This window comes from Anabrus simplex, chromosome 4 (genome assembly GCF_040414725.1).
Source record: "Anabrus simplex isolate iqAnaSimp1 chromosome 4, ASM4041472v1, whole genome shotgun sequence".
Lineage (NCBI taxonomy): Eukaryota > Metazoa > Arthropoda > Insecta > Orthoptera > Tettigoniidae > Anabrus > Anabrus simplex.
In genome coordinates, this window is record NC_090268.1 from 86,832,533 (window position 1) to 86,845,890 (window position 13,358).

Sequence of the window (13,358 nt, forward strand, 5' to 3'; positions counted from 1 at the left end):
GGTCATGGCATTCCTATGGGAAGCCAGACTAATTCAGGATACATTGAAGTGCCCCAAGTGTCGTCAGTCCACCAGGACCTTGGAGGACACCAAACAAACCGGCGACGGCGCACGTTGAGCCTGTATTAGAGGATCAAGGGAATCAAGATGCAAAACCACGAAGACAATACGCCACAACTCTTGCTTTTCAAAAAGCAACCTAACAATACCTGAAATCCTACAGCTCACATACGAAATAGCCCATAATAGCCACTCCGCCGACATAATCCGTTAATACGGCTACTCGAAAACCACCATCACGGACTGGACTAATTTCTACCGAGAAGTGCTAATAAACTACATCGAAACGAGTGCTAATTAAATTCATCGAAACGACCGCGGAATCAATCGGTGGCCCGAATACAATTGCTGAGGTCGATGAAAGAAATTTCGTCCGAAGAAAATATTATAGGGGGCACGTCGTGGAACGCCAGTGGGTTTTCGGAAGAGTAGAGAGGGGTGCGAGAAGGTGTTTCTTCACCACCGTTGAAGATAGAATGGCCCAATCCATCATATCCACAATAAAACAGTGGATCAAACCCGGGACCACAATCATCACAGACTGCTGGAAATCATACAGCACTCTGAAGAAACATGGCTATGAGCACCTAACACTGAGCCATTCAATAGAGTTCGTCTACAAACTAACTGAAGCACACACAAACACCATAGAATCCACCTGGCGCCTTTTGAAAGCATCCGTTCCAGAATACAACAGAAGGTAAAGCCTATACACCGGCTACCTCGCCACTTACATGTTTAACAAGCAGAGCAAAATAGCTGCCGAAGACGTATTCTATAAATTTTTAGAAATCGTCCGGAACATTGAGTGGTGAGCCTGAACAGGCCGGCCAACATTCACCAATACCTTCAATATAATTCCATGACCCTGATCTCTCAACGCAGGTCTGTGCAACATGAAAGGAAGTCCTCGGCTCGTGTCAGACGTGATGCCGTCGCCGTAGAATTGATTAATGTTTTAGGAGAAAGTTAAACTAGGCTATAACAATTCAATATTCTCCCCATAGTCTGATGATGCTTGTTGTTTAAAGGGGCCTAACATCGAGGTCATCGGCCCCTAATGGTACGAAATGAAAGAACAAAAATTTCAAATTCATCCACTGACCAAAATAAAATTTTAAAAAATGGTCATGGATGGACACGAACACAAAAAAAAAAAAACTTAAACAGTGGATCAGACTCAAAAAGAATGTAGTTAATTAGAGTATTACTGACCAAGGGACCATTTATAAAGCACAATGATGCTTGATGTCTGAAGGGGTGCTAAATACACGTCTAAGGCCCTACAGAATGGTACATGTTGCGAGTAAAGTAGAACCATGGTATTTGTCATTTTGGGGTACTGATCGAAAGTAGCGAAGACTCACGGTGGTCCACACAAGATGGTACTACTCACAAGTATTGCATTTCGTACAGGGAACGCAGACCTATGGTGTTTCTCACACAATGGCGCCACTCATAGCCAACAAAAACCGGTAAAATTCCTCACCTAGGTGTACTAGTCACGGGCGCCGGTATTCCCGTGGTGTTCCTCACATAGTGGGTACCAATCAAAGGCAACGCTGACCCACGGTGCCGCTCATATAGCGGTATAACTCACAGGCTACGCCCAGACCCGCGGTGTTGCTCACATGGGTACAACGCACGGGTACTGGAATCCACCAGGCCAGGCTTTTTACTACAACTAATCACAAACCTATTTCGTACCAATTTAGTGATACTACTCGCAAGTACATGCAACCCATGGTGTTCCCCGCATGATGGTACGAATCAAGAGTAGTTTCATGGTTCTAATTCAATCATCCCTTGGTCGCCCCTTGTAGTCGCCTCTTACGACAGGCAAGGGATACCGCGGGTGTATTCTACATGTGCGTCCCCCAACCGAAGGGGGTAGTGTGTTGGGTCCGCGAGAGTTATTTGATTTACATCAGTCCGCCGGCAAGCCGCATAGGACCCCCTATCCGCCACCTGGGACGCGACACGTGGGAGTATCACCTCTTCCCCTGCTACGCCTGCGTAGCAGGTTCATGGTCTCTGTTCGAGTTTGTCATTTGTTTGTATATTGTTAATTGGGAAGCACGTACGCAATTTAGGGGTTTCGAGGTTCAATCCTCGTCTTTTCTTATGAGATCAATCAATCAATCAATCAATCAATCAATCAATCAATCAATCAATCAGTACTGATCTGCATTTAGGCCAATCGCCTAGGTGTCAGATTCCCTATCTGTTGTTTTTCCTAGCCTTTCCTTAAATTGCCAACGGCCGTAGCCGTGTTGAAACACCGGATCCCGTGAGATCTCCGAAGTTAAGCAACATTGGGCGTGGTCAGGAGTTGGATGAGATGCCACGCGCTGTTGGTGGGGGTAAGGGAATGGAGGAGCGGAAAGGAACTGGCCACCCTACCGCACGTAAACTCCGACTCAGGAACACTTCTGCGGAGGTTCGTACCTGGCTTCGGGCAGAATAACCCTTACCTTACTTCCTTAAATTATTGCAAAGAAATAGGAAATTTATTGAACATCTCCCTTGGTAAATTATTTAAAACTCTAACTCCCCTTCCTATGAACGAATATTTGCCCCAGATTGTACTCTTGATTTCCAACTTTATCTTCATATTGTGATCTTTCCTACTTTAAAAGACAGCACTCAGACTTACTCGTTTACTGATGTCACTCAACGCCATTTCTCAACTGACAGCTCGGAATATAACACTTAGTCGAGCAGCTCGTCTCCATTCTCCCAAGTCTTCCTGGCCCAAACTTTGCAACATTTTTGTAACGCTACCCTTTTTGTCGGAAATAATCCAGAACAAATCGAGCTGCTTTTATTAGGATTTTTTCCAGTTCTTGAATCAAGTAATGCTGGTAAAGGTCACATACATTGGAATCATACTCCAGTTGTTGTCTTACCAGAGACTTCTATGCCCTCTCCTTTACATCCTGACTACAGCCCATAAACAGTCCCATAACCATGTGCAGATATTTTTACCCTTTATTTACAATCTTATTTATATGATTGCCCCAAAGAAGATCTTTCCTTATATTAACACCCTGGTACTTACAATGATCCCCAAGAGGAACTTTCACCCCATCAACGGAGTAATTAAAACTGCGAGGACTTTTCCTATTTGTGAAACCCACAACCTGACATTTAACCCCGTTTTTCATCATACCATTACCTACTATCCATCTGACAATATTATGGAGGTCATTTTGCAGTTGCTCACAATCCTGTAAGTAATTGATTAATCTGTACGGAATAACATCATCTGCAAAAAGCCGTATCTCCGATTTCACTTCTTTACTCATATCATTTATATATATATAAGAAAACATAAAGGTCTAATAATACTGCCTTGAGGAATTCCCCTCTTAATTATTACAGGGAAAGGTAAAGCTTCGCCTACCATAATTCTCTGAGTTCTATTTTCTAGAAACATAGCCCCCATTCAGTCACTCTTTTGTCAAGTCCAGTTGCACTAATTGTTGCCAGTAGTCTCCCACGATCTACCCTACTAAATGCCTTAATCTGGCTCATATTAGCTTTAGTGACTTTTTGTGGGTACCAGAAAGTCCTTACTAAAGATTAGTGTGGATTTTGTATCCCAGATTTAAAAGGGAATGAATTTAATCTTAGTTTTCTTTCATATGGTACCAGGACGTTTAAGTACGATGCAAATTGTCGAGTCTGTTCAAACTTACTTAAATATACAGTGCAGTGTTTATGTAATGCCCCAACGGATTCCAAGATAATGTATTTTTGACTTGTTGCCACTTGATGGCTACCAACATGATTTTAGTCTTCTTTCGTGGTTCTCCTAATAGTGGATCAATTGCTTGTTTTGTATTTGTTATTCATTTAGGCTGTGAGACGTACTCCGATGTTGTGTGGCCTCCGAAAGATATACTGTCTCTCAAGAACTCCTTTGGTCGACTTAATTTTTCTAGTTGCATGTAAGGCACAGCTATCTTATAACCTTTATTCTCTTATTTTGTGGAAAAATTTTCACAGCTTTTGAGTTGTAGTATTAAAAAAGGTACTTTGAAGAATGTAAGTTTTTAATAATTTATATTTCATGTAGAGATTTTGCTTTTGATGGATAAAAAGATAATGTTTCATTGTCAATAATGCCTTATTTTAAAAGTTATCAGAGAATCGATGTTATATATTGTTAATAAATTGAGGCGTTATTTCATTAATTTTTATTGGATAATGGCAGTGAATTATTCCAAACACCCCGTTTCATTTCATGACGTCAAGAACGAATGACCCTGATATTTGACCATCTCAACCAGTTCCCATTACCTTCACTCGAAGGAAAAGCAGCATCTAGAAGCTTCAGAAATTAGGGTTAAGGCATGCTCTTGATATTCAGGGGACATAATAAAGGCTAGGTTTCAGAAATAATTCATACAAAATACGGTGTGATGAAATATAACAATTTTATTTGCTATAAGTACAAACATTTGCAGCTATTACGTATTTTTGAAAATTTGCAATGATACTCTTTTTTTAAGAAATGGAATTCACTGTGGGCTCAAGTAAGTGAATTCTGCCATTTCCTAAAAAGAACAATATAACAAAGGGTCAGAGTTCATTGTACATTTTGCTAATAAGCAAGATGTACAATGAAATAACTAAGTAGGTAGCACACTGCTTTTTGTTAACATATGAATTTTAGTTGTAAAAGGAAATTGACTCCAGTTGTATAACCACTCGTACATGTTATATGTATGGTGCAGTCTAACACTATAATTTGAAACATCAAGGACAAAGATATCGAACGAGATGGACAGACATGAAACATAGAGAGAGGGAATTATTTCTGGGTACATATGTTATGTATTAAATAGTAATACGAAACTGTAATACATATATACAATATTCAGCATATTGTACTTAAGTCAGTGAATTCAAGTAAACAAACGCAAGAGCATTGAGCAACAGTACACTACAATATAGTTCTTAATAGACTGGCTGAGCATGGGCAAGGAGGATAATATTAATTTTGAATACAGAGACACTGAGCAAGAATAACATTCCTGTAAGTACACAGTTCTTAACAGACATCCCAAATTGATACGTGAATAAGAGCGGACTGATGGTTGTCATATTTAGAATATGGAAACGTTTCTGATATTTGGTGTATTATTAAGGAATTACAGCGCAAAGGGTTCGGTAGACATTGTATTGTGGTTTTAAGCGTAACTTCTCCACTTTATCGTTCGTTATTTTATATCTACAAGTCGTTTTGCTCGTCTGAAACTTCTTTCTTCATTGTATGTCACACAGTCTTTTCCACAGTTCTATTTTTGCCTTCACGGAAGTAATGAAAACTTCTCAAGATGAAGGACTCTTGAGGCCGGCATCAGACATACGTACTTTGAACATCAGTCTGTGAAGGAGGACCCCACTTAGCTAGCATTCTAGGTTTAAACAGATGACCGAAATTTGTGCGGAACTGTCGGCTCATTGAGCAATATAAAATAAAATTTATGGCTCCATTGAGCAAAGCAAGGATGTCCATGACTTCCCCAAAATAATGATAACAACTGTTGAAGAAACATTTTTCTAGAACTCCACTGAGGAGCCCCATGATACCTTGTGGGAACTCTGTAATAAGAAATAGTAAAAGAACTGCAACCAGCATGCGTGTTGTTCTGTCGGTGCGACGTTCCGACTTCGAGATGGATCGTCGTTCAGGAGGTTGAATGCCGCAATTGGTATATCCTTTGAGTGCCTGTTTACGTTGATTTGCGCGATACAGCGCCTTCACAAGCCAGCAGCTGATGACGGTGAGGATGGCACAAGGCAGTAGTTTGACTACCACTGCGTACACCCAGAAATTGATATTGTGGAGAAGTTCATCGTCGTCTTCGGCAACGCTGCTGAGTCCAACATGGTAAAGCACAACTGGTTGGTTATCTTCCATGATGCTTGTTGCCTTAATGCTGAATACTAGGTAGGACGGTATGCAGACAACCATGGGAAGTGTATAGCTGATGGCGATGGCTAGGTGACATCTTCTCTGTGTACACAGGACTCGATTTTGTTCAGGGTATCTGAGAACAGAAAACAGAATTTGTAAGTGAGCAATAACATCCTCCCAATATATAAAAATACATGAATCCACTTTCTTAAGAAAACAATCATGATGATGCCGTTTAAAGGGGCATAACAGCTAGGTCATCGGCCACTATTACGAAAATGAGTAACCGGCACTACAGTATAGCAAGCACTAGAGGTAGAAACATTATTTTCAATCTGATCAACATGATTCCGAAAATTAGAAAGTACAGAAAGTCGTTCGGGATCTCTCGTGACGAGATTGAAGGCCGCTGGCGGCGCTGTTATCAACTTCAGCACAACAAAGGGGGGGGGGGGTGATGATTCACATCAGTATACTGAGAACGTATGTGTAGAGTTCTGTGACATTGGCTGCAACGATGCCGAAGCAGATTGATCCTTAGTGGGATGGCTCGTAACAACATTTCCCGGTGCTAAATACAGCTATTTTGCAATCCTAGGAACGTGCAAGAAGAGTGATTTTTTTATATCAAGGAACGGGATCAGTGCTATATTGACCAAAAGGCAAAGGCCGACAGGGGTTAATTGCAGAGGGGAGAAACTGTCAAATCCACGAGCAGCCACTAGACGTACACCAGAAGTGGTAAGTATTCTGAAGATCCTTGTCTCAGGTGGTAGCCCTGCCCCATAAAGGACTATCGCACGTAAGTTGGAACGTCAGTTTCAACAGTTAACGGCATAATCAACAAGGACCTGCAATTAGAAAAGCGGCATAAGCGCCGAGGTCACAAGCTGTTGCCTCGTCACATTTTGGAACGTCGCACTACCGCAAGAAAGCTGTATGAGGGCTATCTGGCAGGGGAAAGATGAAAAAATACGGTGACAAGCGAAGAATGTTTATACTTTGGTGACTGTAAAAAATCACGCTCCATTTCCTACCGCGCTAGAGACAAAAAAAATAAAAAAACCATTATCAAACATTGCATATGATGCTTGCTGTTTAAAGGAGCCTAACATAAAGGTCATCGGCCCCTAATGGTACGAAATGAGACGAAATAAAATGCCAAATTAAAAAACACAAAAGCCTCCACTGACCGCAAATCAAAAACGTGAGATGGATGGACGGACGGACGGATACTAATCACTAGGGGGCAGACTTCTACGACAAGTCACATTTTTTCCCTTAACATCTTATAGTCTTGTATTTTCAACACGTTTCCAAGCATGATAATAAAAATTAAATAGATTTTATTGGACATATAAATGCACATTTATGTTTTCTTAAGTTTTGTGGCATATTTAGAACAAAATATCATTATAATGGCATATTTTGGTTATTTTCATTTGAATTTCGTTTTATAAAAATCAGAATAAGCTCTAGAAATTATTTTTCAGGATAGACTGGAATATACTCCTGAAGAACCATTCTATAGTAGTGTGTGGAATGTTTCCAACAGGTAGGGGCTATTGTTTGCTAGCTGGGTCAATTCTTGGAAACTGGGCTATTGTTTACACGAAAGCAGAGGTAATTCTGCAGTTATTTTTCATTGTTCTTATCTTAAAATGTTAAATCCATCTTTGACTACCGTAGATAGACCCATTCCAGCCCGCACCTTCCTTCACCTCTGCGTTCAACAGATAATACGGAACAATAATTGTTACCTGGGTTTCGTGGATCACAGAGGGGTGAAAGAAGGTGTGGGATTGAAAGTTCTATCTACAATATCAAAATCCTTTCAAAACTCTGAAATGGAGGTTATATTTCTTTTCCGAAAATCAATCTTAACAACAGTGTGTCAGGTACAATGACAATTTTGATATAAAAAAAGAAAACCCTAGAATAGGGAATTTAACAGTTTTAGGCTTCAAGCTCCAAATTTACAAATTTACAATGACGCCGATGTAGCGTTTAATTAAACACAAATTTCCAGAGCACTTTGCTCCAACCGCTGCAAATTTACGGCCTACCAAAGCCAACACTCAATGTTACAGTAATATTAGCAATCTCAGAAAAGAGCTTACTTACATGCTCTCCAACTTCAACCAAGAGGGCTGTGCTCCCAATTTCTTACAGCCTTCTCAAGGCAACATTACACCAAAAATCTTACAACTTCTGGCCTCTCTAGGCCCAACCTACAATTTACATTTTTTGTACACAGGGGTATCTATTACCCAAACTACTGGGCGTTCGTGGAAAGAAGAACAGGTTAAATTACTGGCCCAAACACAAAATGTATGGAGGCGTACACTTGCGCTCCTAGAAAACCAAGAATAAAACCCTAATTGGGCTCGCGGCCCGATGATACAGAGGCTAATCTCAAGCTACTGGGGTGACTAGAATGAAAGGTTAGTTTAATGCATTACCGGAAAAGGAACAGTTACAAAATCGTAGTCATCTCAATATAAATGAAGGGGAACTCGAGAGGGTAATGCACTCTCTATCGCCGATTTACAGTTTAAGACTTTGTGAAATTATACATGAAAAGGAAGAAGTTTACATTTTAGAAATCAAACGGTTACATAGTTAAAGTGTAGAAACTTCCCCTTGGGCAAGTTGCGGAGATAGCTACATAGAAAACTGGTGGCCATTACCTGGGCTGATGCACTGCCTGCCGAAGGATGAGGCACCCCGCCTCCTGTCTTAACACACACACTCAGTACTTTGACGATCAATAAAGACCAGGTATCTTTAAAAAGCCGCAACTTATATACCCGAAGGGATGGTTCTAGAAGAATCTGGACTAAATCCGGACACATTCATGAACGTTGATTTAGTTATGAAAAACTAGAAACACAAAACCTCTTTGAATCACAAATTCTTCCAGCTTACACCAGAGTGCCTGACCACAGGTTTTGTAAGGACATCTCTGGAGAAAAGTTCAAACTTCCTGCTGTACACCAACACAAATATAAATAAATCCACTCAGTTTAGGAAACTTTAAAATAACACAATACTCTGTTATTTATGAGTGAGATCTTCCGATTAATACTAATAATAAGAAGAAGGAGTAGAATAAGAATAAGAATAAAAGTAATAATAATTTACCAGGAGGTACACCTCAACCCCACGCCTTGAAGAACGCTATCTAACACATAAAGGCTGCAAGAGCTGTTTCAAGAAGTTGGTATTTTTCTCCATAGATATATATAAAAAAAATGATGTCATGCAATATGGTGCAAAGAGGAACAACCAGAAATTTAAAGATATTTTGTACTTATAGGTTTTCTGAACTGAACTGACTATCTTTGTTTTTGATACTTCAAGGTTTGCAACACTTCTTACTTATCCCGCCAACTTCGGAGTCTAGCCAATCAAAAATTTTGTGTATTTATTTTTCTGACAATCTAGGCTTCTTGTAACTTTTCGACTGTTCAATAAAAATGAGAGGGTGTGAATGGTCTTAGTCCAGAGCCTTCTCGAACCTTCCTCTCTGGTATAAAAGCTGACGCCTTTGTCGATTTAACTTGTCTTATTGATCGTCGTGTTATTGAGTGTATGTGTTAAGAGAAGAGGCGGAGGCCCCATCCATCGGCAGGCAGAACATAAGCTATGGTAATGGGCACCATTTTTCTATCTCAGTAGTTATCTCCGCAAGCTGACTCGAGGGGGAGGTTTCTAATCTCTAACTATGTAACAGTCAATTTCCTAAAATGTAAAGTTTCTTCGTTCTCATGTAAAAGCCAAGTAAGTCAAAAGTACTTAAACTGAAAACCGGGGATAGAGAGTGCGTTACCCTCTCGAGTTCCCCTCCAATTAGTCTTGAGATGACTACGATTTTTTAACTGTTTTCACTATTTTAAATTGTAACGTACCTTGTCCATCTAGTCACCCCAGTAGTTTGGGATTAGCCTCTGCATCGTCGGGCCACTGGCCCAAGTAGGGCTAGGAGCGCAAGTGTACGCCTCTATACATTTTTGAGTTTGGGGCCAGTAATTGAACCTGCTGCTTTCCATAAAGGCACAGTAGAATGGGTACTCGATACCTCTGTATTATTTTTCCATGTAAACGAAAACTGGTATGGTATTGTTAAATGTAGGTTGTGCCTAGAGAAGCCTGAAAGTTTAAATTTTATTGAGCAACGACTCTCTAATCTCGCAACTTAAAGGTTGCCTTTGTGTAGGCTGTAAGGGTTTGGGTGCGCTGTCTCCTTGGTTGAATTATAGAATTTAGAGGCTCATTTCTTGTAACGTAACAGATATTTGTGTAAATATTGAGTGGTGCCTTTGGAAGGCCGTAACTTGTAACGGTTGGAGCAAAGTGCTCTTGAAAATTGTGTTTTGAATATTCTGTAAAGGAAATTGGGAGAATCGCCTCCTTGACTATCTTTCTGAACGCTACATTAGTGATGTAGGGACTCCTGTAAATAGGGAGCTCAAATCGTAACGAAACTTTTCTAGGTTCTTCCCATTTTCTATTTCGTACCAAACCATCTCTGTACCTGAAATCTTGTTTTGTTGAAATTTAATGTCTGAAAGGACATATAACTTTAATTTTTTTAGTTTTAAATTAAACTTTGACTGCCGAAGATAGACCCATTCAAACCACCACCGTCATTCACCTCTCTGTTCCACGGAAACTCCGTAATACTGTTCATAAAAACGCAATTAGCATAACGTCCTACTAACAACTATTACGGTCTTCAGAGACGCCGGGGTGCCGGAATTTAGCCCCGCAGGAGTTCCTTTACGTCCCAGTAACTCTACCGACAGGACGCTGACGTGTTTGAAAACCTTCAAATACCACCGGCCTGAGCCAGGATCGAACTTGCCAAGTTGGAGTCAGAAGGCCAGCGTCTCGACTGCCTGAGCCACTCAGGGCGGCATGTTGTTTCAAATTCTGTTAGTCTTAAAATAATTTTTGTGTTTCCTTAGTTTACAATTTAGTGTAGAATGCATGTTTCAACGTAACTCGACGTACAAGAAAAATCCTAATTTAAAATGTTTTATAAGCTGAATTATTTCTATATTATAATAATTTAGTTAGCTTGTTCTCAGACCTGTATCTTACTTTGTATAGACGCAACATAAACGGGATATTCGGTCTCATTGGCATGCAAATGATAAATTCAAATCGTTTATATTCTCTCTCTCTCTCTCTCTCCCTCTCTCTCTCTCTCTCTGTATGTGTGTGTGTGTGTGTGTGTGTCATTCATATCATGACTGTGGAATTAATTAGAATATATAAACATTTTAACTGCTCACATAAACGTTAGCCCACAGGAATGTTAAATATTCATGCACACACGTTTCATTAAAGGTTTTCCGGCATAGAAATTGCTCTTTCACGATTGAGATGGAAATACATCCATAATTTTCAGATTTCACAATCGTATTCAGGCTCTTCTAAAGCTTCATATGCATTGGATATGAAATATTGACAGCTAACTGGACTGAACAACAGACTGTCCATTATGTGATAAATTGTAGAGGAATAGCCTCCAGAGCTAGTGGACGACTACGTACAACTAGCCACACCCACGAGAGGAATCCGAAAATATGAGACCGAAATTTTGACCATGGTGCAGCGAACTATGTCACTCAAGGCTTCCTCGATGTCTACAAGATTGAAGATTGCCATTGATTTTCTTTATCAACTATTTATCCCTTCTGGTACCGACAAGACGGGTACTTAATTATTCATGCACGCAAATAATTCACCCGAGGGGAACATGCGTCTTTAAAGTTGTTTGTAGCAGTCGTTGTTTGAAAAATGTCCCAATTAAAATTCTTCCTTATGAATATCTCAGCTTTACTCAGCTTCTCGGTGTTAGAAAGAACTCTACAGACCAAGAACACTAGTTTGTTAACCAGAGTTTTTCTGTGTGCCCGGTCCGAGCGCTGGTCCATTGTGTCCTACCAGAGAGAACCCATCTGGTGTATACTCGTGATCACAAAAATTGCGGGTGGAAAGGTAATCGGGTAACGTTTAGACGTAGATTTTGGCGAACCTTAAGGAGGAAGGAGAACCAGGCAATGCACATGTTTTCGTCTTCCAGGAGGTGTGACTTGGGACGTTACGCATTCAATCGTCAGAGGTAACTCCCAACTCTATTTACGAGGAACTGGTCAAGATGATCCTATGGTTACACATTCTGGCTATACTAGCTTTTCCTAACCAGGGAAAACCACTAACAGTAATACAATGACATTTACAATAAGATACAAAAGTTGAAAGCTAGAAAAGCGGCTGGAATTGATCAGATTTCTGGGGATATACTAAAGACAATGGGTTGGGATATAGTACCATATCTGAAGTACTTATTTGATTATTGTTTGGTCGGAGGAGCTATACCAGATGAATGGAGAGTTGCTATAGTAGCCCCTGTGTATAAAGGAAAGGGTGATAGACATAAAGCTGAAAATTACAGGCCAGTAAGTTTGACATGCATTGTATGTAAGCTTTGGGAAGGCATTCTTTCTTATTATATTAGACATGTTTGTGAAATTAATAACTGGTTCGATAGAAGGCAATTCGGTTTTAGAAAAGGTTATTCCACTGAAGCTCAACTTGTAGGATTCCAGCAAGATATCTTGGATTCTGGAGGTCAAATGGACTGTATCGCGATTGACCTGTCTAAAGCATTTGATAGGGTGGATCATGGGAGACTGCTGGCAAAAATGAGTGCAATTGGACTAGACAAAAGAGTGACTGAATGGGTTGCTATATTTCTAGAAAATAGATCTCAAAGAATTAGAGTAGGTGCAGCTTTATCTGACCCTGTAATAATTAAGAGGGGAATTCCTCAAGGGAGTAATATGGGATCTTTATGTTTTCTTATATATATAAATGATATGAGTAAAGGTGTGGAATCGGAGGTAAGGCTTTTTGCGGATGATGTTATTCTCTATAGAGTGATAAATAAGTTACAAGATTGTGAGCAACTGCAACGTGACCTCGAAAATGTTGTGAGATGGACAGCAGGCAATGATATGTTGATAAACGGGGTTAAAAGTCAGGTTGTGAGTTTCACAAATAGGAAAAGTCCTCTCAGTTTTAATTACTGCGTTGATGGGGTGAAAGTTCCTTTTGGGGATCATTGTAAGTATCTAGGTGTTAATATAAGGAAAGATCTTCATTGGGGTAATCACATAAATGGGATTGTAAATAAAGGGTACAGATCTCTGCACATGGTCATGAGGGTGTTTAGGGGTTGTAGTAAGGATGTAAAGGAGAGTGCATATAAGTCTCTGGTAAGACCCCAACTAGTGTATGGTTCCAGTGTATGGGACCCTCACCAGGATTACCTGATTCAAGAAGTGGAAAAAATCCA

The 13,358-nt window shown here is 40.1% G+C and overlaps 1 protein-coding gene across 1 annotated transcript in view; it reads right to left on the reverse strand.

Moving 5' to 3' along the window:
* Positions 1-4,493: 4,493 nt before the first annotated feature.
* LOC136872432 (G-protein coupled receptor dmsr-1) overlaps positions 4,494-13,358 on the reverse strand; it is a 591,582-nt gene continuing 582,717 nt past the window's right edge. Inside the window, exon 5 of the mRNA XM_067146247.2 lies at positions 4,494-6,122. Within this exon, the coding sequence (XP_067002348.1) occupies positions 5,429-6,122 (694 nt within the window). The 3' untranslated portion in view covers positions 4,494-5,428. The remainder of the gene's footprint in view (positions 6,123-13,358) is intronic.